General features: G+C 43.0%; 2 protein-coding genes across 8 annotated transcripts in view; both read right to left on the bottom strand.

Moving 5' to 3' along the window:
• The window catches only part of celsr1a (cadherin EGF LAG seven-pass G-type receptor 1a), a 77,066-nt gene extending 57,771 nt beyond the window's left edge, over positions 1-19,295 (bottom strand). For all 6 annotated transcript variants that reach the window (XM_041030119.1, XM_041030118.1, XM_041030115.1 and 3 more), the window contains exon 1: positions 15,594-19,295. In XM_041030119.1, coding sequence (XP_040886053.1) covers positions 15,594-19,152 — 3,559 coding nt within the window. In that variant the 5' untranslated portion in view covers positions 19,153-19,295. The remainder of the gene's footprint in view (positions 1-15,593) is intronic.
• Positions 19,296-20,463: 1,168 nt separating this feature from the next.
• trmu (tRNA 5-methylaminomethyl-2-thiouridylate methyltransferase) lies at positions 20,464-25,642 on the bottom strand. 2 transcript variants are annotated; one of them, XM_041030508.1, is made up of 12 exons: positions 25,451-25,642; positions 25,111-25,276; positions 24,918-25,024; positions 24,610-24,732; positions 24,315-24,487; positions 24,137-24,190; positions 23,872-23,938; positions 23,631-23,731; positions 23,347-23,491; positions 22,885-22,967; positions 22,580-22,774; positions 20,464-21,204 (listed from the first exon to the last, which is right to left on the bottom strand). In XM_041030508.1, the coding sequence occupies exons 1-11, from the start codon at positions 25,530-25,532 to the stop codon at positions 22,625-22,627; spliced, it is 1,251 nt and encodes a 416-aa protein (XP_040886442.1). In that variant the 5' UTR covers positions 25,533-25,642; the 3' UTR covers positions 20,464-21,204; positions 22,580-22,624. The 2 variants fall into 2 exon arrangements, with proteins under 2 accessions (XP_040886442.1, XP_040886441.1); XM_041030507.1 differs by lacking the exon at positions 20,464-21,204 and having other exon boundaries at positions 21,220-22,774.
• Between the last annotated feature and the right edge of the window lie 3 nt (positions 25,643-25,645).

Here is a 25,645-nt window from a genome sequence, read left to right on the forward strand (position 1 = left end):
GAATCAATAAAATAATCGCAAGATTAACAGCTATTGATAATACATGTGTTTTACATGACGTTACCACATAGTTTTTAGCATGGGTGGTCCCACTAATTCTCACAAACTCTCACAAATGGACAGCATTCCTAACTGAAATTAAGGTAGTAATTACTGTCAGCATGTAGTACAGCTTATACTAGAATTACTAGCCTCTTATTTTACAGGAGGCCGTGGAAGCACCTTGCAATCTACAGATTCAAGATTAAAAAACAAAAACAAACTTTTACATCTCTTCTTCCTCTTTCTCAAGCAACTTTATGTTGTTAATACACAAATAAGTTATCACTCTCCTTTCTACAATATTTGTCCGTTTGTTCTTTAATCAAAGTCTAAAATACTGCTAAAAAAAAAAACAACAACTAATGACCACATTTCAACATGTCCAAGCATCTTAAAAATTCAGATTACACAAGCTTCATCATTTGTAGGACACAACATGATTCTTGTCACATTAGATTACTGTCTCTCCCTCTTAATCCTGCTACTCTCTCGCCCCATCCCTCCTCTCATAAAGGGGGATTTATTAGGGTGGGGAAAGAGTTCAGGATAACTTCGGCTCAACCTGCAGGCACACGCCCCAACATCACACAGCTATTCACTCGACCCTCAAAGAGACAAATTTTAATAGTCCCATGAATTACTGTCTTCACCTCAATCAATCACAAATACAGAATATTTCTGCTCTTCATAAAAAAGAAGGTTGCTGAAGTTTTGGGGTTGTGTTATGACATGTTTTGATGCCTTCAAGAGGAGGAGCGGGGTCACTATAATAAGACCATGAACTGCTGACAGGACTAGGAGGGCGGGAAGGTTGTATCAGGTGCCTCGGTTGTTTCTACAGGACAATTTGCTAAATTCTCTGTATCTGTTTGGATTGTGTTTTTGAAGATCTTTTGGCAAAAGTTCAACACACACTGCGTCTGGGCACACAAACATGATTGCACATGCGCACACAGATTTATAGGCAACTCTCAGTTGAATTATAAGGATGTTTCTTGGTTTCGCTTGCAGGTGAAGTCATTCCTGTGGTGGAGGATGGAATGTGGAGACTATTAAGTAGGAAGAGAAGGTCTGTGAAAGACATCCAAAACATGACTCCTAGTGTGATACAAATGAGTGTGTTCTCTATTGATCCTGCATCTGTGCCAGGTTAACCAGATGTGGTGTTCTCCTGGTGGGAGGTCTTTAGCTTTCCAGAGAATGTATTTCCAGAGGGAATGATAACTGCCTTTTGAACAGTTGTAGAGAAGAATGTGTGTGTGTGCGCTTGTGTGTGTACACTCCAGTATGTGTATACTGGATGTGTGAGCAAAGTACTGTGCTGTGCTGTGATCCACAGTAATTAAGACAGAGCTGTTATGTATGGTATGTGCAGTACGGCACCATTATTGTCTTCAGATTTGGAAAATGAAGCAACGCTTTTAATATGCAGAGATGTCATACAGTGTACATTTAGCCAGGGACAGTCTTAAGGTGTCTACACTGTGATAAAATGACAATGGTAACATGGTGACACTTGACAGGTATAATGTTTGCCACGGTCAGAATTTCAGTTTAGCATTAGCTACCATGACTAACAATCAATGTTAAAAAAATTTTCATGAGCTTAATGCATACACAAGTCTTCCTCTCTAAAGATATTATTGTTTCTCAAACTCATTTCAGATTGTTGTCTGTGAGCAAACAGATTTTTAAAAGCGTACAAATATTAGATTAAATGTAATCTCGGTGGGGTAAGTGAGCCACTGAACCGACACACACACACACAATTCGCAGAAAAAGAGTAATAGCGTGCGATAGAGGACAGCTCTACTTACGCAATGCCAGAGGTATGCCAGTGTTTGATGCCTGCCCACAGCTGCTGTCATCGCTTTAGTAATAATAGGCCATTTCCACATTATCAGCCCTGCAGCCTTCTGGACCCCACTGACTGAGTGACTACAGAGGGCAGGTATGGATGGGAATACAAGGCTACTTGTGTATATATATGTGTGTACATGTGAATGTGTGTGTGTGTGTGTGTGTGTGTGTGGCAAAGGATGATAACCCCAGCAGTAAACCAATTTACCCCTGAGGCAAAACCACAACAACTAACCACAACTCTGCTCTCTTATTTTATGGATACTGTCTTACAAGACTGACAGGCCTGGACTCATATCAGTGTGTCCTCTACGCATTAAAAATACAGCATGTACGAGACATGTCATAAACACACAAATAGTCCATATGTGTGAATTTGTCAAGAGCCTCTCACACCATCTAAAGCTGACAGCAGTGTAAACATATGGTTACATACATGATACACACCATTATTATAAAAATACATACCGACTGTCATTACTTAAAATGTGCACATGTATGCTTGAGCATGCCGATGTGCTAAAGTGTCCACGTACACTAAAAGCTTGAGTCCTTTGCATCTGACTGGTCCTACCATCCAAACTATTAGGAGCAGTAGGCCGTGTTTTTTTCTCCAGCACCACTAGGAATGTACACAAGTATCAGTGTGTATATATGCGGTGATGAATGTGTTCGAGGGCAGCAGTGAGCAGTAGTATGCCAGGCATGGAGAGCCAGCTGTCAACCCTGGATGCTCAGTGAGGAAACCAAACTATGAGCACTGGACTCCAGAGCTGAACCAACTCATTCCACACATCACATACATCGCTGGACATGGGGGGGAGTGGGGGGGGGTGCTCTCTTGGGCCCCAGTGTATCACAGCTTTACAACCCCCACCCCCAGCCCCTCTGGTCCATTGTGTATGTGTGGTATCAAATGTATGGCCAATCAATCAAAACCGCCCCAAATACCAAGGTTTTTTTTTTTAAATTAAGGTCCACATAAAATGTATGAATCATGGCTAAAGATAACTGAAGCTAACTTAATTTTCAGAGTCACAAACCACTTGTGTCCCAGAGAAATGTTCTTAAAAGTACTCAACCTCACACTGATCCCAGTAATAACTGGTTTCCATTGAAACGCTTAAGTCCCTATTGAAATGCCTTGTCCTGTGAGCCCATTATAACCCGCGTGACTCTTCACACGCTGAGACAATCACTTCACACCTACAACACAAAGCTCCTGGCTGGGGCAGGTCTGGCTGAAGAAAGGCAATCAGCATTTAAAGGCAGAAACAAATTCACACTTTTTGACATGTTAAAACGAAGCAAGGGTACTATATCCCAACACAGAAAAATTGCGTGCAGGAAGTTACAATGCAAATGAAAGCCTGACTCTTGAATGTCAGTTCTGTGAACTTCTGTTTGTCTGAACCCTGGGCGTGGTCACCTCAGCCTGAAGTGTGAATTGTTTACCTGCCGAGGCTTCACCACCTTTCTAGGCTGCACAGTTTAGTTAGACGCAAACCTGTAAATCATTGCTCTGGTGTGTAAATGATTATTTTGGTCCAACGCTCAACTGTTTTTGTAAGGTTTGAATTTAAACGTGTAAATCCGTGAGCACAACTACATGACATTCAGCAGAGAATGATAATAACTTTATATAACATCAGCACACTGAGTCCAATCCAGAAATGTATTTAAACAGTCAGTGTTCATATCTTCATTAGGTCAAAACATCACTTTCTCATTATCTATTATTCAACTATTCGACAACAACAAAAATCTGGTTTTGTTAAGTGTGTCTGAGGTCATGACCCCTGTACCTGCACTACCTCATCAGGAAACGGGAAACAGAGGATATTTCTTGAATGATACCTGTGTTTCATAATTGACTTAAAATAAAAAGCATATATGGAATTTTATTTCTGACCTTGACCCGTCAATGCAAAAACTACACACCTCCTTTTTAATATTATTTCTGCCCTTCCCCCTTATTGCAGTTCTGAGTGGCAACAGCAGTTCATCTACAAGCATTAAAAAGGTGTAATGGGTCGATTAAGGACATTATGAACTCAGCTGACTCAAAGTGAAAATCAATTCTGGCAGTATTTTAGAGTGTAGGGGTGACTGCTCAGCAGCCAGTTAGTGTGCTATCAGTGTTAGCAGTCAGACAGCGAGTGCCACCATCAGTCTCTAACAGCACTCGGGGAGGGTTAGGTGTTGGCAAATGGCCTAGAACGACACACTGGTACAAGAAGAAGTAACGCTGGCTAACATCCCACTTTGCTGCAGAGCATCAGTATCAACACTGAACAGAAGGAACAAAAGAGAAGAGAGGTAAAAGTCAAGAGGAGGTCACTCAGGTCACAGAGGTCCAGTTTGCTAAAGCGAGCCGCACAATGCCATCTTGATGTAAGGGCATTTATTTAATCACGCTCTGTACGACACACACCCATGCACAGACAACTCATGCATACAAAGAGAGACAAACAGATCCTCACTGCAACCCAGGCTGTAATTTGATGAGGGGCTGTTGAAGGGAGGCAGCATCACGTATGTCATTTTCAGACACAGAGGAGCATTGTGGGTCCTGGTTCTGCTCCACAACAGAGGTGTCAGGAGTGCTCCTAAACACCCAATACTCATACTGATAAGAAAAGAATCACTTCTACTATACACTACAGTCATATATATACTGACTACAAGTGCTAAACTTCCTAAGTTAATTGCCTTTACTAAATACAACAAACTGGCAGAATTATTTGGATCTATGTAGACCAAAAATACCTATGTAGACCAATTGTAACACGATCAGTCAAACAACAACGAAACCAGTGACAACATAAATGTGCTTCCTAAAAATCCTGCAGAGTTTCATATTAATGTCACAAAAAGGCCCAGAAAAAAATACACTGGAAATTTTAGACTGCATTTTTAAGTTGGTGTGTAAAAGCTCCTCCTGAAGGATAAAGTAGCCTCTACTTTGATACACGTGTAACTGAAGACATTTTGGGAGGGTGAGGCAGTTTTTGTGTGCTGTATAAAAGGTGGAAGGGATCTTTGTGTGAAACTTGGCCTTAACACTCCAGGGGAAGAGGTCGGCCACTGCAAAGTCCACAGCTGGTCTACGATCTGGATCATGTGCGACAGAGAGGGGCGACTGTACCTGTGTGTGCATGTGCCAGTGCAAATGTATTTTTCTGTACATTTTATATGTGCTTTTCTGTATGTGCATGAGTCACCCTATCCAACAAAAATGTAACAGGAGGATGTTTCAGTTCAAAAGGAGAATCCTGACACCCTATCAAAAGGAAGAGCAAACCCAATACACCTTGGAGCTCCCTCTGTCTACATCTATGCGTGTGTGTCTCTCACTCTCCGTTAAAAGACAAGGCCTGGAGGGTTAGAGAAAACATACAAAGCCTCAATCCGCACGTCTTAGTCTGTTCCTTTGAAATGCTTACAGAGGCCTTAGCCGCCAGTAGGAACCAAGTGTGACTCGGGGTGTGGTGAACCCTTTGCCTGCTAACACTGTGGTCCCGCAATTCACAAATAAATGTTTTCCTTGCGTTGATATGTAAGTGTGTCTTTGCATGGACTTTTTTCCCCTTAAAAATGAAGAAGAGAAAGGTGCTGTCAGAATAGAACAGAAGCTGTCAGGAGGTTGTAAGGTGACACCCATGATGACAGCTGTTGTCTGTGACTAGCATGCCAGAGAAAAACAAGGGTAGGGGTATTCCCAAAATCAGTTTGTATTCTCAGTCATGGTTCAAAACTCTTCATGACAGTAAACATCCAGGTCACTGAAGTGCATGTGAGCAAGATATTAAGTCCTTGGGCGCCTGATCCCCCCTCAAGAGGGAACAATTTTATTCTTCTGGGAATCAACAGAGTCACAAAAGTCATAAAAAATAAATATTCTCTAAAATATGTTTGGTCAAAGATCTAAATCTAAAGATAGGGTTGTTAACCGCAAACAATTCAGACAATGATTTAACGATTTTAATGGAAATATCTTAACATGCTCATATTGACAATACACACATGCTGGAGTTTACCAGGTGTGTTTACCATACACACCATCTTGGTGTTGTGGGCATGAACCTCTGCCCCAAATTTCATGACAATCCATCCAAAGGTTGCTGAGAAATTTCAGTCAGGACCAAAGTGGTGCACCAAACCTAACCGACAAACACTGTCATCACCACTAGCGTGGCTAAAAATAAACTGTACACCCTCGAACTAAAAATCTGGAGAACAAGCTGCAAATTACCTGGTGCAGGGAGGCTGGTTGCACTCAATGCCCTAGAAGGAATACTGTCTATACTACCTGCTGTAATTAAAGGCTTTGGAATTAGACTGATAACATGGCTGTCTATCATGCCGCCAACCACTTCAGTAATAAATCTTGGAGGGAAAAGAAGAACTGAGGAAACTATAGGTGCATCTACACCACCTGTAACTTATACACAATAGTGAATTAATCAAAAGTTAACATTTTGAGAACGCCAAGTGCTGTTTGACAGACAGCAAGACAAAAAAGGGACAACAATTTCAGAGCCAAGCATGCATCAACAAGTTCCCACACACAAGCTATTAACTGTCAAGATTACACCTGTCACCAGCTCCTTCTCTGGCTGAGGGGGGAATGACTAAAACTGACACTTCTGTGAACACAATCTGGCATGAAGTCTTTCTGTGGAGTCCAAGATCAACACTCTTAAAGCCCCAATCAAGGAGTTTTTAAGGAAGGGCAATTACGGGAAGGTGTCAGTTTTCAGGAAACCTGTTGATAAAAATGTTTTCATCCAACTTTAACTCAAAAAAGCTTTTCTGGTCCGGTTTTTAACCTGGTGTTTATTACAGAGAGCTTGGAATAACTTTAATACTCATTTTTTACTGTCATACAGTGTCATTTCCTGTATCAAACTCTGGGTTAAGCAATGGGAGTTTAACATTCAGCAGATATTGGTCTGTTTGTGCCAGTGAACTAAACCCATTTAAGCCGTTTGACATTTCATCCTAATACTTGCATTGTCAGAGCCAAAGCCAAGTCTTAATTGCTGTGAGGGTTGTAGCCCAATGCATCGCACATAGGACCATTACACAGGGAGCAAGGGTAATGGCGAAGGTATGAAGTTACAGTGCGTGGCACAAGTGGTGGTGAAGGGCAGGATTAGGACAGAGGTAGTAAAGTCCACAGTGAACAGCAAAGTATTTGAAAACTGAAATAGGGATGGGGAGGATGTCACTGCCGATCTCCTCTGTCCTCCTTCCCTGCCCAACTTCTTGACCTCTCTAAAATTTCTAGAACTAAATTAAATTCACAATAATAAATTAGCAAGCAATTAAATAGACAAAGAATCAAACATCAAAGAACTAATGCAGTAAAACCCTGTAAATTCAGAGGTTAGTTTTGGCCAAAAGATTTGGAGACAGTCAAAGAAAGGCTAGATATATAACATGTTATATCTTGTCTGTTTAATGCTGCAGGGAATGGTCTTCCCTCTGCAGGGGTGACAAGCCATGGCAACAGGCAATTAATGAGTTACCCAACATTTGAATATGTTCCATTTGTGTTACAATTTGCATCATCTTCACACAACACAGAGATATAGTCTGGTGGCTGCTAGTACGCAGCTTAGCTCTGCTGATAATTAATCCAAAATGGAGGATATCAGTTTTGCTTTCACAGCAAAACCACTGATAATCTTTCAGTGCACTCTAGTTCGGCTCATATATGATCCACTCTGAAGAACAGCTACTGTTTTTTTTCTGCCCTGAGCAAAGTGGTGCTTTTAAGTTATGCTCCTAATTTGTGGTTTTGAAGAAGCAGCGGGCTAACTGCACTGTGTTAACTGGCCTTAGCTCCTCAGGCAGGTCATTCATCATTGTAGAAGCCCTAATGGTGAAAATTTTGCTTCCTCTGGCCTTCAGTCTAGACTGCAGACCAGCCTGGACACCTCAAGGTAAAGTCTGGTTTCTATCACTTAAAAGGTGAAAAGTAGAAAAAGTAACCAGGTAAACCTTTAAACTTAAAATTCAACTGAAAGTCCAAATTTTTATTTTAGTTCTTACCCTCACATGTGACCTGATGCTTTTTAACTGGTGTAAAAGAGCAAAAGTTAAATGGAGTCATGTGATATTTGTTCCCATGTGCACCACATAGGTATACTATATCAGCATAAAATCTGACCTCATGGCATGCAGCCTGCACATGACTGGTATTTGAACGCTCAAGACTAAAATTGTCAGGCTTGCTTTGACAACAAGTAAATGCCATGTCACTCGCATGAGGCTGTTGTCATAACTTGGCAGCGGAGCGGTTTTCTTAAGTGAGGGTGAGTATGAAGACGCAACAATGGAGACGAAGCCCAAAGCAGAGAAACAGAGACGTGTTTGGAATTAGACGAACAGGTACAAAAAGATGACGTCTTCTGTTATTATTACTCTGCTAAAGCATCTTTAGACTTCAGTGTTGGTTCATCGTGCAGGTTCCCACAGGTATCCCACAAAATCAGATATAAGCCGCAATTAGCAACTGAGCATGAAGCCCGGTGGTGTGAACACTGCCCAACGCACAACAAAAAACTAACTAAATACTATCTATATATATACACACACACCCTCTGCCTCAACCTCCACCACTTAACATTCCAGCAGCTGGTCATCACACATCATGCCACATGTAATGTCACACTCGTGAGCCGCTGGCGATCCGCGATGCTTCCCCATGCCTCCTTCGGGCAGGGAGACAAAGATGAGTATTGTGTTGTCCGAGTGAGAGGGAATGAATAAGAGCAAGAGACTGAGAGAGGTGTGTCAGGTTACAATCAAACACGACCCCTCCACCACCCAAAACCTGTTGCAGTTTGAGTGGTGAAACCACCGTCCTGCAGCATGTAAACGAGAGATAACCCTGGCTCTGTGTGTGTGTGTGTGTGTGACAGGGCAGGGAAAAGGGGTGTGTGTGTCATCTGTGTGTCAAACCCTGGTACGACCACACATCACACAGTAAACAAAGGTACAACCGCAACCCCCCAAACTCTGAATACCCCCACTTTTACCCCTTTACCTTGTTCAAACAGAGCCCAAGGCAAAGGTGTTTGCAAACAAACAAACCCCTCTTTGAAATCCCCACAGCAAACACACTCGCATGATGGGAAGACACCACACTCTCTAGCCGATTTTCTATCCAGCAACAGAAACCAGCGTGATTCTTAGAGAGATTTCCTGCTGGGGAAAAAAAAAACGCTGATCTTGACACAGCAGAGCACAGATTAAGTCTGTGAGAGGAAAGAAGGCTCAAGCAGCAAAAGCTGGACAGATTTGGCAAATTTAGACACTAACAAAAAAAATGATCCCATGCTAATATAATAATATGAAATCTTTAGAGTTACTTTTCAGTCATATTTCACTGAAATTAAAGGGACCCGTCTCCCTTAGGAGAACTGGGAGCAGCACCCAACCAATCCCACAGCCACTGCATGGCCACGATGCTTCTCTCAGGCAGTGAAGGCATCAGAAGACGGCCTCAGATCCTAAAACGTCCCTCCTCTCTCTAACCTGTAATTGAGCGTTCAGACATCAGTGGAGTCGAACAGTGACCAGTCCTGATCCCGTGGTATTTACGCTTCAAACTCTAGACTACAACCTGGAGGCACACATGCACACACACACCTAATAGGCACACATTAAAGCCCAGGGTGGATGTACAAGATTAAGCATGATTGTGATTCCTTTCTCACTCATTGAGCGCACAGAGACATGGAGACACAAACACTGTCATTATACCTGCAAGTGTCCTCTACTAACTCTTCTTTCCCTGCCTCCAGACAAGGAAACAACACGTGGTTTCAGTGCTAAAATATAAGGTGCTAAAACACTCTGCTGGCAGTGTATGTTTTTGACTTTGAGAAGCTTTGTTAAACTGTATTTTGCATGCTGCATACAAAATATGCCCAGCAAGCTTAGCTTAGCATAAAGACAGGAAACAGAGGAGAAAATCAGCTACCCTGGCTCTGTCTGAAGGCAAAAATGTTTGCAGCATGTTGTTTTTACCCTCAGATACACCACCAAACGAGAACAACAACATAGTTCAGTTTTTATGCTGAGCTAAGATAACTAGCTGTGGCATGTTATTTAACAGATTCCTCTTTTGGAAAAAGGGACAGCTTTTTCTGTTTGAAGTGAAAATCATTCAACTGCAGAAGTTAGGCTATAAAATTTGTTTAAATTATAACACAGACACATTTGGCTAAAGATGTTAATCGATGCAGAAAAAGCAGTCACTGTCATCTCACACACAAAAAGGATGGGAAGGCGGACTGACAAGAGCAGCACACAGAGGCAGACAGGCATGCAAGACAGAGAAAGCGAGGAGGACAGTAATCTAATAAGTTTCTGTAACCACTCAGGACATATTTAGCCTCGACAAACACGTGGCAGGAGAGCAACATTCTCCAAGCACATGGTCAAGCAACGGGTGCATTCTCTCAGAAAGTACAAGGAGAGGACTGAGAAGACACGGGGGAAGACAATGAGACAGAGGGTGAGAGGTAAGAACAGTGAGAGAGGAGAAGCTGGGAGGGGGGAGACAGAGGGGAATGTGGTGAGGGGCAAAGTTGAAAACCAGCAGAGTGTGTGATATCTTAGGAATGAACGGGATCTCCTGATATAAGTTACTCAAAGTGCCGAGGCCCAGGAACGGCAGCATATCTCACACACATACTGCTGGAAAAACATAAGAGCTGCTGCAGACTGGGCTGACGCTGGCACTCAGGCTCCATCCTGGTAGACTTTACATGCACACATACACACTGTGATTAAAGTTAAAGCACATTTTAATCTGTTGATACTGATTATTATTACTGATAACTATGGAAAATATCTGCTGATTTTGGTAGGAAAGAAAGTAGCTTTAATGGTTTTTATTGTCACAGATAGTGAACTTTAGCCTGCTATCCCACAACAATGTACACAGTAAAACCCACTGCAGCAAACACACTCCTTTTCCCTACCACTCCTTTCCCTTCCATCCATCACCTCGAGGTCAGAAGTCTTGTAGAAGAGCACAGGGTCATTTCTCACCACTGAGTGTGTGTGTGTAAAACCCCATGTCCTGCTTTGATCTCACAGGTGAGAGGTCACATGGCATCACTGTCTGTGCCTGCTCATCGCCGCCACACCTGCACTCCAGCGAGGAGTCACGTTTCTCCTGTCGGGACATATGGCAGCTACTTGGAAAAAGATGGGAAAGCAGGAACAGAAGGCTGCCAGGAACGGGTTTGTCCCATGACTTACACAGGGAGTAATTTGTCTTTCCCAACACGCGTTCTTGTGTCCTCCGCAACGCGTGTGACGCAATATTTCAGGGCCAAATAATGCTTTGAAACCATAAGAATGCCAAGGACAAGGAATGAAGACAGACCAGAGGAAGATTTCTTGCCGGATCACATTAAGATGTGGCTCAAGAGCATGAATAAAAAAATCACAAAATTCATAGAGAGAACAACACACCACGCCTGACGCTCTACACTGTGTTGCACAACTTTAACTGTTTCTCATAATGAAGGGACAATCACACTCTTCTTTCCTTATAAATGATAAAGATGTGGATTTTGCAGGAATGTTATTAAGTGTTCTGTCTGTCGAAGTTCAACGAGTACATCAGCAGACTGCATTTTATCTCGGCCTGGATTTCAAATAAGCACAAAGCTAAAGTTCTTGTGTCACGGTAGAAATCTAATTATGTATAATGGGAGAGGGAGTACAGAGAAAGAGAAAGCAGAGAAAGTGTGTTTTGGGGGTCGGATGAGAACAGAAATGTTGAAAAGCTGAGCTATGCAACTCCTCGAACGGGATTAAGAGCCAAAGCAAAGGCAAGGAAGCTCAGCAAAAACCCCATGGGGGAAAAGAGGGGGAAGAAAGGGAGAAAGGAGGGGGTGGGGTGGGGTGGGGGGGCTATGTGTATGAGTACGTGCAGCAGCATGCCGTCCCGCTTACCCAGGGTAAGGAAAAAGATCAGAGCCAGGGTGGAAAAAGACGATTTTGCATCAATCATTCCTAATCGTTTAAGTAACAATCTGCTATGCTGCATCCACTGACTGATACAGCACAACTCCACCTACAGCCAGTTCGTGCAAGCAAGCAAACATTTGCTGTGTGAACCCCACCTATCAGGTAGATGTTTCCTCATTAAAACAATCACGTGCACATTATGTGATTCCTTTTGCATATCAGGAAGCAGAAAACAGCTTGAATGTGGTAGCTAAATGGCCGCCTGTGCTAGTAGCAAGGCCCTGAAAGATACATGAGCGAAGAGAGCCATAAGCGATTATGACCTGTCTCCCTCTGAGTGCGAACTCAGAGGGAGACAGGTTGTCACAGACCCTGTCCCTATTCATGTTTGAGTCCTTTACTCTGATGGCGCCTAATCTGGTTAATGCAACAATCTTCCCCGTGTCACATGTAACACACTGCTCCTTTTTTATTTGCTTCTAGAAATCGGCCAAGCCAAGGCTTATTAACAACATAAACTATTCAAATGATGGTCAATTTTTACTTTAGATGGCAGGTTTGAGAGTCTACTTACTTACTTTTACTTTGATTTGCGAGAACTCACAATCTGGCACTGACTGGCTATGGCTCAGTAACACAGGAGAAGTTAACTACACCTGTCGAAGTAGGTCAGATAAGAAAATAAAGTATTCAAAGACAGGAGGGATGTAGGTGTATTGCACTGAAATACTGTACCCCTCTGACTCAAAGCAGTCAGAAGAAACTGACAGATACTCATCTTTGAGACAACAGACTGAAAACTCCAAAGGTTTTCACTGAAATTTAACAAGCTCAGATAAGCTTTTACAGTGAGAACACATAGCTCTTAGCTATCGAACCACCGAGCTGCCGTCTCACACACACATACACACGAGCGGAGAGGGAGAGAGACTGAGGACAGATAGAACAGTGTTGTGGCTAGCTGAGTGTGTTAAGCGAGTGTGTCTCAGGAGAGTTATCAGGGTATTCTTGTGTTTCAGCAGAGGGCTTGAGAAACATTCTCAGGCCTTCTGCTCTCTAGAATAAAAGCACCTGCGCAAGAAGTGCACAGATTCAAAGATGAACTTTGATTATCACGGAAGAGAAAATAAAAAAATGTGTCATTTCTTCGTGACAGATGGCAACCTCTTCACCTCTAGTTTACTGTGGACCCTCTCCAAACACGACAAATCAACATCAATCAATGGACTTTTGTTCCATTGATTGGGCATAATAATCAGGGTTAATGGGGAGAGATGGAGCTAATGTGCACTGATCAATCTCATCACTCATGAACATAAGGATGTCGATGGTCATGTGAGGAGACATAATGAGCTGATAAGGACAGTGTTGGCCCATCAAACAGGAAAAACCAGTGAGTTCGCATCAGACCAGAGGTCCTCATGGGTCCAAGTAGTTGGAACCAAGTCAAAACAAACACAGGAGATGTGAGAAGAAGCTAATAGATAAAGCACCAACACCAACAGCAGCATGATGGGCTGTCAAACAAGCAGCTGTGGTCAGCAGCTATACAATATTAATATCCTATGAGCAAATGTAAATTCATACCTCGAATCCACTTGGTTCCACTAAGGAATTAGACATATCAAGGCACAAATCTGAGATCAATAGCTGTAAAACCACACCTTACACTAAACCCCAGGTGGACAGCTTCCTGGTATAATTTTGAACCTTAGAAAAGGTCAAAACAATAACCATGCAATAAAACTAAATATTCTAAAAGAGAATAAAGGAGTCCAGAGAAGCAGGGAGTGATTAAATTAGAGAGAAACAGAGGCACAACTAGAGCCTTGTCTCTTAGTGCTTGTTAAGGGTGCAGTTAGCTTACCAATCCCCCCAGGCTTTCCTCTCCCAAGAGCCTGAGGTTAAAAGGTCAAGACATCAGCTGTAATGGTTACCTAACACTTGACATTAGGGTGAGCCAACAGGAAAAGAAGGGGGGGGGGGGGTTGGTCATCAATGTAAGTGTGCATTTGTTCAACTGTGCATGAACACGTGCTTACATATATTATGTGTGTGTGTGTGTGTGTGTGAACATGGCTACAACTAATGAAGAGGTCCACCCCCCTCTGGGACCATCATGAGGTCACTGTTGTCAGGGATACTGCAAATGCTGTCAGCAGTTATTGACAAACATGAATGCAGAGGCAATGAATGAGGGCTATAAGGCCAGTAACTTTTGTGGTCCGTCACTGCCTCCTCAGATGCTCTGCAGGTCATCTGTAACGGCCATAAAGCATTTAGAAAAGAACAGCCTTGTCCGAAACAAAGACAAGACACAAGTCCTTCAGCAAAAACACTGTTTGTGGAAAAAGGGGAGGCATCTGGTGAAAGCCTTCCACTGCCTCATGAACCACGGTGTGTAGCATTAACTCATGACAATGCAGGTTTGAATCCAGCATATATATATATATACATACATATACATACATACATATATATATATATATATATATAGATAGATAGATAGATAGAGGCATCGTAATGATCCAAAGCCTTAAAATAACTGCAAACTTGATTAGACTTGTGGGTTAGCCCTGGTGCAGCCTGGTCTATAGCAGTTCATTTGTATTCCTACTGTCAGGGTGACACAGAGAAAGGGAGAGCTGAAGAGAGCTAGCTGTGTTGGGCTTTTTGACATCAACCAACACAGACAGAGGAAGAGGGAGAAAGGAAAGAAAAAAAAGTTGGGCAACCAGATGTCAATAGGTGACAGGGTAGTTATTTTGTCAGGGTATTGGATTTATCCTGCCTGTCCAACTGCCTGATTAAAGCCACAGTGCTTTCTTGCAAAGTGTGTGTGTGTGCACGCTTGCCTGTACTGCAGTCGATACCTTGCCAGTTTAGGTGTGAATGTCCAAGTGTTTGCATTTGTCTAATCTTTAACTTAAAAGAACAAAGTATGCTTCAGTAGTGGAAAAAAAAGCAACTAACGCAAATTCTTTGTGCATGACCTTGTAGCATGAACGTACAAGCCTTACAATCCAAACCCTTGTTATAGAAACCTCTCCAAAACAAAATCCTGCATTCTAAAACGTCTCTTTCATTCAAAACTGGGGTAGTTCCAAGTGAGAAAAGCTTGTAAAAAAAAACTAACTTTGTAAAGCAAGAAAAGCTACTATGGTGAAATCCTGTGAGACATCTTGCCACAAGATGTTCATCAACCTCCCTGCAGTACACCTACAGAAGGCTAAAAATCTTCTGCCTCTTCAAAGAGTACAGTGGGGGATAAGCTTGCACTATAAGCATGTGTGAGTTCCTACTTGTGACAGAAACCCACATATTTGCAACTACAAAGCGGCTCAGTTATGAGGGCACCCTGCTAATAGCACCTTTTTATTACCCCAACCAACCACTTGCACACAATGCATTTATCACCCAAATGGCACAAAAGCTGTACAACCGGATCCTGCATAGAGCCTGCAGCAAACACTCACTGAACATTAAGTCAACACCGCAACTGAAACCTGCCCTCTGTGTCTATTCAACAGTATATTCTACACTGACTCAAATTTCCATCTTTAACACAATTTATGACTTTGTTTGCATGTGTTGACACACGTAAGTGACATGAAAAAGCAAGAATTTCTTCAAAGAAAAAGAAATTGCTTGTAAATAGGATGATAGAAGAAGAGAAGGGAATTCTTTACCTGAGACGGAAATAGTCATGGGGGCTTCCAGGGGCCTGTCATTGTCCAGGTCCCTGCTCAACCTCAGATCTCCAGTGTCCTCATTCAACAGCAGCAGACGGAGCTCATTTCCAGACTCAAACTTGTAACGTAGCTTATCCGATACATCCGGGTCATGAGCTGGTACCCTTCCTATTATTCCTGAAGGAAAACTGTTAGACTTGTTGGTGACATAGTTGTTGAAAATAATCTCAAAGTTCTGCAGCACAGGTACATTGTCATTCATGTCTACCAGGCGGATGTGAACAGTAGCCCTGCTTACTAGTGGTGCTGAGGTGGCCTGGACCACCATGACATACTCTGTTTTAGTCTCATAATCCAGATCTATGAGTGCACACAGGTCACCGTTAAAAATGTCCAGCTGGAAAACTTCAGGGATATTTCCTTCTACGATCTGATACATGATCTGAGCGTTGGTTCCCTCATCAGGATCAGAAGCAGTGATCCGGGCTATGACAGACCCAACGGGGCTGTTCTCCTTCACATCAATAAAAAGCTCATCCTTCTCAAACACTGGAGCATTGTCATTTATGTCTTGCACAACGACATGAATGGAAACAGCTGCTTTCAGCGGTGGAACTCCCTTATCTACAGCATAGGCTTTAAGATTATACACAGGAACGTTCTCCCGGTCCAGTTTGCGAGCAGTTCTGATGATACCAGAGTAAGGCTCTATGAAAAAATCCCCCTCTCCATCATCACCACCCTGAAATGTGTAGCTCAGCCTGCCGTTCGATCCAGAGTCTCTGTCTGAAGCAGAGATCTGGAGAACACTGGTGTAGACAGGCGCATCTTCAAATACAGTCCCCTGGTACATATCTCTGAGGAACTGAGGAGCATTATCATTAGCATCAAGGATGATGATCTCCACATAGGTGGTGTCAGATTTCTGAGGGATGCCATTGTCTCTGGCAATTATGGCTAATGTGTAAGAGGCCTGGTCTTCATAGTCGATCTCCACTTGTGTTGTGATGGCACCAGTGTCCGGGTCAATTTTGAACTGAGGAACATTGTCTTCCATCACGTATGTGATGCGGGCATTTTCCCCTGTGTCCTCGTCTGTTGCACTGATCACCACCACAGTGGAGCCCACTGGTTTTTCCTCACTGAGCATCACCTGATAGTTGGCGCTTTGGAAGACAGGTCGATGTGTGTTGGCATCCGTCACGTTGATGAACACCTGGGCTGTGTCATAGCGCGTTCCATCACTCGCAGTGACTGTCAGGACATACTGGCGTTCCTGCTTGTAGTCCAGGGGGAGGGCTAAGGTGATGAGACCGCCGCCACTCTGGCTAGTGATGGCAAAGCGGTTCCTGGTGTTTCCACTGGAGATCTGATAGGTCACTACACTGTTGACATCCCTGTCCACAGCTGTCACAGTCAGCACACTGGTCCCTACCACAGCATCTTCATTGATTTTCAGCGAGTAGACTTTCTCTGTAAACGTGGGAACATTGTCATTCACATCAAGCACCGTGATGCTGACGCTGGCGGAGGAGGACATCACAGGTATCCCATGATCTCTCGCCTCCACGCCAAAGGTATAGAAGTCAGTGGTCTCTCTGTCAAGCTCATCACTCACAGTAATCCAGCCTGTGCTGTTGTTGATGGTGAATGGAAAACCAGGTGTGGTGTCAGTAAGCCGATATTCCAAACGAGCATTTTCTCCCGAATCACCATCAATAGCTTGAATGTGGATCACAGAGTAACCGATGGCCACATTTTCCAACACAGTAGCCTGGAAAGGTGTGCTGACAAACATAGGGGCATTGTCGTTCACATCCACCACCTGCACCACCACCATCCCTGTGCCATTTATCAGTGGAGGCCTGCCACCGTCCTGAGCTTTAATCCGCAAATTATACTCCCGAATCATCTCATAGTCCAGAGGATTGATGACATCGATCACACCTGTGGGGGAGTGAATGTAGAACTGTCCTTTAACGTTCCCACTGATGATGCTGTAATGGACTTTGGCATTGTTCCCTTCATCTTTGTCTGTAGCCTCCACCTGGATGACTTTGGTGTTGACTGCCACATTCTCCGGGACCTGCACAACATACCTCTTTTCACTGAACTGTGGGTAGTTGTCATTCTCATCCTCCACCGAGATGTGGACAGTGGCGGTGGCACTGCGGGGACCTGGGTCTTTGCCCTGGTCGTTGGCCTCGACGATCAGCTGGTACTGTGCCCGGGTCTCCCTGTCAGGCCGCTCTCTGATCCTCACCAGTCCGTTCCGGGGGTCGATTTCAAACACAGAGTTAACTCCATCGCCGTTCACAATTTTATAAATCATGTTGGCGTTGGAGGGAGCGTCCCCATCAGTGGCCCTGATTGTCATCACCTCAAAGCCCACTTCCACATTCTCCCGGATGCTAACACGGTATTCAGTTTGCTCAAACACTGGGCTGTGATCATTAGTGTCACTCACAGTGACAGTGAGGTAAGAAATGGCAGATCTTTTCGGGGTGCCATTGTCAGTCACAGTGACTTTGAAAACATGGGTGTCTTTGACTTCTCTGTCTAATGACTGGACGGTTGTTATGCTCCCTGTCTGAGAATCGATGCTGAAAAAGTCACTGGACCTGCTGTCAAACAAGGATTCCATGCTGTACTCCAGCCTCCCTGCCTCTCCATCATCCGGGTCAGTGGCTTTCAGGGTGATAACCCGCGTTCCCGCAGGCTCATTCTCGGGGACGGACACCTGATAGTTGGGAAGCTGGAAATGGGGGGACGCGTTTACCTGCCTCTTCCCCCTGCGGATCATTTTGCCAGACTTTTTCTGGACGGTTTCTGACAAAGACCCATGTGGTTTAGACACTTTTACAAGCGTCAAACTCAGCCGCACAGAGAGTCGGCCACCTGGAGAGCTGTGCAACGCGCAGTGCAAGTTCACTCCGGGCTGTCCCCTGTGCTTAAGGCATAAGTCATTGGCTAGGAACAAACCCCCATGCCTGAACTCTGCATCTAAGTCTTTTCCAACACACTGAGTGTCCAATAAGGCGAAGTTCCGCGCAGAGGCAGGCAAAAGTTCTGTTACATTCAACAGCAATTTACCTGCGGGTAAGCAGGAAGTTGCCTCCAGTTCTGAAAGGTGTTTAATGTGAATGTCTGGCTTACCCGGTGCTTTCTTTCTCTTGTATTTAATAAAACAGTCCTGGCCGTGGACAAACACATTAAACTGTGTCAGAATAACGTCCCCAGATGTTGAGGAACCTGTTCTGAAATAAACAGGCGCTGGGTTCCTCGGCGTGTGCGCGCAGTGAACTCTGTGGGACAGACGGATAACTCCGTCGTGCCTCTCAACTTGGAAAAAGCCCTGGATGAATTTGGGGGATAAAGTCCTGTCAATATTATAAGTCCATCCAGGGCCGAGGGACAGGTTTGCCAAAAGGGTCCCGGGCTGTAAAGTCTCCGAAAGGTGCATCTCCAAACATCCCGCAAGCGGCACGTTGAACAGGACACAAACCCAAATCCAATACATCGGTAACTCCATGCTTGTAAACGTGCCAAATCCCATTCAACTTCAACGAAACTCCTCCACAAAAGCATTAACTCTCCCTCTCCCAACACCGCGTTTTACTTTTATCCCTCATTGTGAACTTTTAACGTGGAAAAAGACTCTTGGTATCCATAGTATCAGTGTATCCACGGCGCGCAGCGTCTGCGTTAACCCACACTGAGTTTAAAATGAGTACAAAATGGCTCCGTGGCTCGCCTCCGCCTCCTCCTCCTCCTTCTCCTCTCCTCCTCAGAGGCTTATTACCATAAACCTGCTGTGTTCCCCCTTCGGGACGCTTTCACGGAGGGGGGCCTTTTTTTTTTTCTCATGGAGATTTAGGAAGTGGCCCTGACCGGGTGACCAATGCGCGCAAGTGCATTGTTATTACAATGTGGTGAGAGTTGTGTAAAATTCCTAATGCCCGTTTGAGTGTGGCTCCCTCCTCAACTCTTGTATATTAAAAAGACATAAAAAAAGAAATTAAAAGTAACTGAACTAAGAATTCAAGTCAACAATTTTAGAAAATGATGCTGATTTTTTTTCCGTCCTCCTGAATCACTCGACTTAAATCAGCTGCTTCTCTTTTGTGAATGTGATTAAAAAGGTGAAAAGTTTAAAACTCATAGCATCATTACAATAACTGTTTTCAGGGAAACATACGGATGAAGTTGTAGCACTTTATAAACCAAGTTATCAGTCAGTTATTACTTTCGTTAATCTATATATGACTGAACATCATGGTGAGATTTTGGAATGATCATTACACAGTAATAATTAATAGGAAAATAAGTTATTTCTCAGAAAATGAACATGGTTTCTTAAAGGTAAGCTTAAAAACTAATAGTAGAAATAATAAGATAACCTTTTATTACACGTTCAATAGTTTTTTTTCTCTCTCTCTCTCTCTTCTTCATCTTGTTTCTGGAGTTTTTTATTTTCACTTTAAAGAATTAAAGTTTATCCAAAAAACTTTAGTAGTGCTGTTTGAGCCTTTAAAGTTCTCTGTATTCCGCTATTTGTTTTTTTTTCTCCACAAACAATAAAAAAACAAAAACAAAAATGTTTTAAGCTGACAAATTTGGCAAAACAGGGAAGCCTTTCTAAAAACTGTTTACCAAAATTCTTCTCTCTTCCGGGAAAACAGATATGATAGAATCAAATTTGTTTCATCAGGCTATGTCGTGACTGTCATCAGGATTTATTAAAATATATCATGTTGTTTGTGCAAAAGAATGCCGACTGGAGGATAGCAGGTTCACCCTGGACATGAAGCTTATATTACAGCGCCCCCCTGTGGATCAATAACTGTAGAACAACTACACACCTGCCACATGATGTGTTTTTCATGATATAGTCATTTATTAGGAACACCACACTAATACTGGGAAGTTTCTCCATTTGCTCTCAAAAGAGCCTCAGTTCTTTGTGGCACTGATTCCACAAGATGTTGGAAACCTGCTGCTCCATGTTGCCCAACACCATTTCTGCAGATTTATATCAGCTGCACATTGATGCTGCCGATCTCCTGTTCAACCTCATCCCAAAGGTTTTCTACTGGACTCAGATCTGGTGACTGAGGAGGCCACTGAAGTTCACTGAACTCTCTGTCATGTTTGAGAAAACTTTTGCTCTGTGACATGGAGCATTATCCTGCTGGGAGTAGCCTTCAGAAGATGGTAAACTGTGGCCATGAAGAGTTGAACATGCTCAGTAACAACACTTAGACAGGCTGCAGCTCTCAAACCATGACTCCTTTCCCACACTATAACACCACCACCAGCCTGGACTGTTGACACAAGGCGGGTCAGGTCCATGGATTCATGCTGTTGATGCCAAATTCTGACCATCTGCAGCTTCAGTAGAAATCCAGATTTATCAGACCACATTGCGTTTTTTCAGTCTTCATCTGTTCAGGTTTGGTGACTCTGTGTCCACCGCAGGCTCAGATTTGTCTTCTTTGGCTGACAGGACTGGAACCAGACGTGGTCTTCTGCTGTTGTAGTCCATCCACCTCAAGGTCTGACGTGTTGTGGATCCTGAGATGCTTTTCTGCTCACTGCCGTAATTCTTCTTTAAGTAGGTATACATCCGAATGAAAACAAGTAACCACTTATTAGATTTATTAAATCGTTCCCAAATGTTCAGGTATTTACAGTTTGTAGTTTAGGAAGAATTCATGTTCCACAACAACAACGCCACCCGTGAAAAGGCACTTGAAATTTTATATTTCAAAAGGAGTCAATATGCATTGTAAAACAGCTGAGTAATAACAAGTTTAACAATTTCATTGTTTTTTTTTTCAGTAATTTAGAATAATTTAAATGTTTTTTTTTTAATTTTTTGGTATCACATTCTGTGGCCATTGTTTGTTAACTTGACATGTTTTTAGGAAGTAATTTCTCCTATATTTACCATCATTTTAAAATTTCCCTTAGAGGAGAAAACACAAATGGTCTTCTTGTGACGATGATTCAAAGAACCAAGCAGAGTCTAACACTGATCACCAATGTCAACATCAAACACGAGAACTAGAACCCGACACAGCTGGAGGTCAGATGTCATAACGCATATATTAAAAAAATGTTATTAGATGCAGAGGTTTGCATCTTTGGCACAGACGCAGCATGAACACGAGAGACAGTAGGAAAAGACGTAACGTAGGGAAGAGAAATCTGAATCCGATTTCAAATAAACGAGAGAATGACAATCAGATCCCACCAGAACCCTGAAGCACTCAGACCATCCACTGTCCTCTAAAACGTTTTCACACACCCCAGGTCATAACAGGAAGATCTGCTCAGACACAGATAATCTCCAAGTAGCAGCAGGATAACGACAATTATCCTTCAGTATTTCTTGCATGGAAATTATTTTTGAAAACACATCCGGCAAAGAGTATTTTCTTCTTAAATACATAAACGAGATTGATTCCATTATTATTCAACAGTATCTCTTCACCTGAAGTAAACTTATTTTGAGGAGCATATGTTCTTTGTAATGCACAGTCAATAAAAAACAGTAAACTGCTGCTATCGTGGAAGCTCAAAGGTCAATAACCTGAGTATAAATAATAGCAACCTGTGTATAGGAAGAGCTGAAACATACACACTGTGTCTGACGACAGTCCTGTGATGATGGTGATGTTAGAATTAAAGTGAATAATTGGATTGGAACTTGATATATTTTTTTAATGGGGAAGCTGTTACTTGGTTAAAACTCTATTATTTTAGCTCCAGTTTTTACTCCAAAGCACATTTTGGCTTGGAGGAGGACGATTTATCTGAGCAGTAATCAGACAAATGTGTGGCCAATGTGTTTGTGTCTGCAATACTGCTGAGATGTAGCATTTAAAAACACCATCAACCATTCACAGGCACCTCGAATATGGCCTCCAGGAGAGGCATTAGGTCAGAAAGCCCTTTTTTCATGAACAAGTTTGATCTACCTAATGTAGCTGACAGACTGCGTTCCCACCACGGCTGGGCTCATCTCAGCTGGCTGGTTTGGGGGTCGGCTGCTCCTTATGCTTCGCGGCGGCTGTCAACCGTTCTCGGCCTCGCTGGAGTGTGTGTTCATTGGGCCCCAGCTGGATGATCTTCCCACTGCCCAGACACTCGTCCCCTTTGTAGAGCACAGCAAACTGGGGAAGAAAATACAATAAGAAATAACGAAAAATATCCACATGCACTTAGCCCCCTTCAGTAAGGAACTACATGCACATTACACTATTACAGGTGTGTTAGCTGTTACCTGTCCAGGTGTCAGAGCTCTGACTGGCTGTGGGAGCGAGATCCATACAGAGCCGTCCATGTTCAGAGTTACTGTGCAGGGAACTGGAAAACACAAAAAAGCTTTTTTCAGTAAATTCAGTAAATAATGTATTACCTGCATTTTCAGTCTACTGGCCGTGGTGGAGAAAGTATTCAGATCCTTTACTTAAATAAAATTACTAATAAATTCTTTATTACAAGTTAATGTCCTGTATTGAAAATAAAAGCATGTAAGAATAATATAGACATTATTATTATGTATTGTATCACTAAATGATCACCATTCATTCACGCAGCAGCATTTTACTGATATCATAGGTTGAGGTGAAGCTAATCTTATACAGGACTGCAACTAATGACAAGTACCAAATATGTACTTGTGTAATTGTACTTAATGTTACTCTGCACCACCGTCTACAGGCCCTGACAACTCCAAACCCACTGAGCGGCATCTGGTGGATGAAGCGGAAGTGACACTCCATCATCTGGGTCCTGGCTAGTTCAGGAGGCGGGTCCACCGTGAGCCAGTGGAAGCGGTCCGTCCGCACCGTGTCCCGGAAAAGAGCTGGGTGATTGGTCGTCGGAGCCTGAGGTTTCACACGAGATTTAAGGAAGTAAGGAACAGGAAAGTTTCAGAGGGTGTTTAACAGATGAAACACAGAGCACTGTGAGGTGGCCTCCCATTTTGCTAGGTCCTTATGGGACTAATGAGATGGACTTTCTCACCACAAACACATCTCCTGTTGAAATGTCTTTGTCCACCACAAACCAGGCGTCTCTCTGCCCTCCTATCCTCGCCCTCTGGCCCAGCGTCAGAGTGAACCAGCCTGCATGGAAACAGACAAATCAGAAAAAATGGAGTGGAAAGTAAAGCAGAAAACATGGATTCTTGGTTTGTTTATATGAACTTAACTAGTCTTTAGCAGAGATGTTCACAATTTGAGAATCTCTGAACTACAAACAATACCTTTGTGTGTTCCCATTACTGTCCCGTCCTCAATGGAGACCAAGTTCCCTGGTTTAGGCTCTAAATACTGAAAACGGAGTAAAAATGTGTATATGTAAGTTTATATGTATGTGTTTACATATGACGGCTTCTCATTAATGATAACAAACAGAGACCAGAGGCTCTTTTCTACACCAGAAGAAACACTGAAAAAAGGAAACTGAAAAACTAAGTAAACAAGACAAATTAGAATATGGAACAAATACATGAATTTCAATTTTCTCACCTCCAAAATGAAGTTTTCAAAGTTTCTCTCTCCGATGAAGCAAATGCCCATGCTCTGAAAAAACACGAACACATTCAGATAAATCACAAGATGCAACTTGTTAGCATACAGTGTGATTGAAAAACATATCCTATTCACGCTTCCCTGGTGATTATTTTATTATTTGTAGTGTGTGCACCTCTTTCTTCTTGACAACATGATGAAGCCCTGCTTCAGCTGCAATCTTTCTGACAAACTCTTTGGTGAGTCCAGCGAGTGGGAACATGGTTTGTCGCAGGGCTTCCTGAGAGATCTGACTGAGGAAGAAGGTTTGGTCTTTGAAGAGATCAGCTCCTTTGTACAACCTCACCGCTGGCACAGGGAAGACAGAAGACAGATTATTGAGACAGCTAGATGGTCTGACCTTAAAGCCGGAGCTGCGGTACAATTTGAATGTCAAAGACTCAACTGGGGGACAAGAGTCAAACACTTACGATTCCTGATGTCAAAACGATCTCTGAAGAGGGTGGTAGGCGGAGCTGTGTGCTTCTGCTGGAAAACTTCTTCGTCTTCTTGCGACGTCCTGGCGTAGTGGCCTGTTGCCATGGCATCAGCACCTGAATCAACAGCAGCACAACCCTAATTAAGTCTTATTTAACAAGACTTTTGGATTGTGTTTGACAATTGGTGGTAGGAAACCATCCTATTTCACACTTCTTCCCACTGCTTTCTAGTTAAATGAAATAAACAAGTTAAACAAATGTTAGAGAATCAGTGCATGATCACTGTGACGACAACATACCCAGAGTGTTGATGGCATACTTGTGGAAATGGTTGAACTTGATGTGCTTGTTGCATAATATATCTGGGTTTGGTGTCCTGCCCCTCTGATACTCCTTCAACAGATTACTGTAAATGGAGCAAGAAAGGTGTGACATGTACAACAACAACAACAATAATAATAAGGTGAGTCAAAATGTAACTATGGCAGATACCTGAAAACTTCATGCCAGTACTCTTTGACATAGGACACTTGATGGAATGGGATGTCCAGGGTCTGACACACTCTGTAGGCGTCCTCACAGTCCTTCTCTGTAGTACACACCCCTCTCTCATCCAGAGAGTCCCAGTTCTTCATAAAAACCCCTGTCACCCTAAAGCCTTCACATGAAAAACAAGATATTTTACTATGTTTGGAAACAGAAGGAGAACCTGTGTTGCAGTTGACAGTTTAAAAAAATAATAATATGTGAGTTTCTTATTCCTTATCTAACCCTTTAACGTCAACAACTCACTCCAGGTGTGTTTCTGTGTGTGTCTGTCAGGTGTTCTCACCCCTTTTCTTCAGTAACAAAGCAGCGACAGAGCTGTCCACACCGCCGGACATGGCGCACACGACGTGCCTTACAAAACCCATGTTTTCACATGAAAGTCCTTTCAATAAATATCTATTTTTACTTGCGTAACTATGGCAAGTTAGCTAACTGCACCCCATTACCACTTACAGGTACCGCCATGTTGCGTGCCGTT

The sequence above is a fragment of the Toxotes jaculatrix genome, chromosome 22 (assembly GCF_017976425.1).
Source record: "Toxotes jaculatrix isolate fToxJac2 chromosome 22, fToxJac2.pri, whole genome shotgun sequence".
NCBI lineage: Eukaryota > Metazoa > Chordata > Actinopteri > Toxotidae > Toxotes > Toxotes jaculatrix.

Coding starts and splice junctions, on each gene's coding strand:
- trmu (XM_041030508.1), bottom strand. CDS start 25,532: ATGGGTTTTGTAAGGCACGTCGTGTGCGCCATGTCCGGCGGTGTGGAC. Junction 25,277..25,450: donor TTTGTTACTGAAGAAAAGGG/GTGAGAACACCT, acceptor TTTCATGTGAAG/GCTTTAGGGTGACAGGGGTT. Junction 25,025..25,110: donor TACTGGCATGAAGTTTTCAG/GTATCTGCCATA, acceptor CTCCATTTACAG/TAATCTGTTGAAGGAGTATC.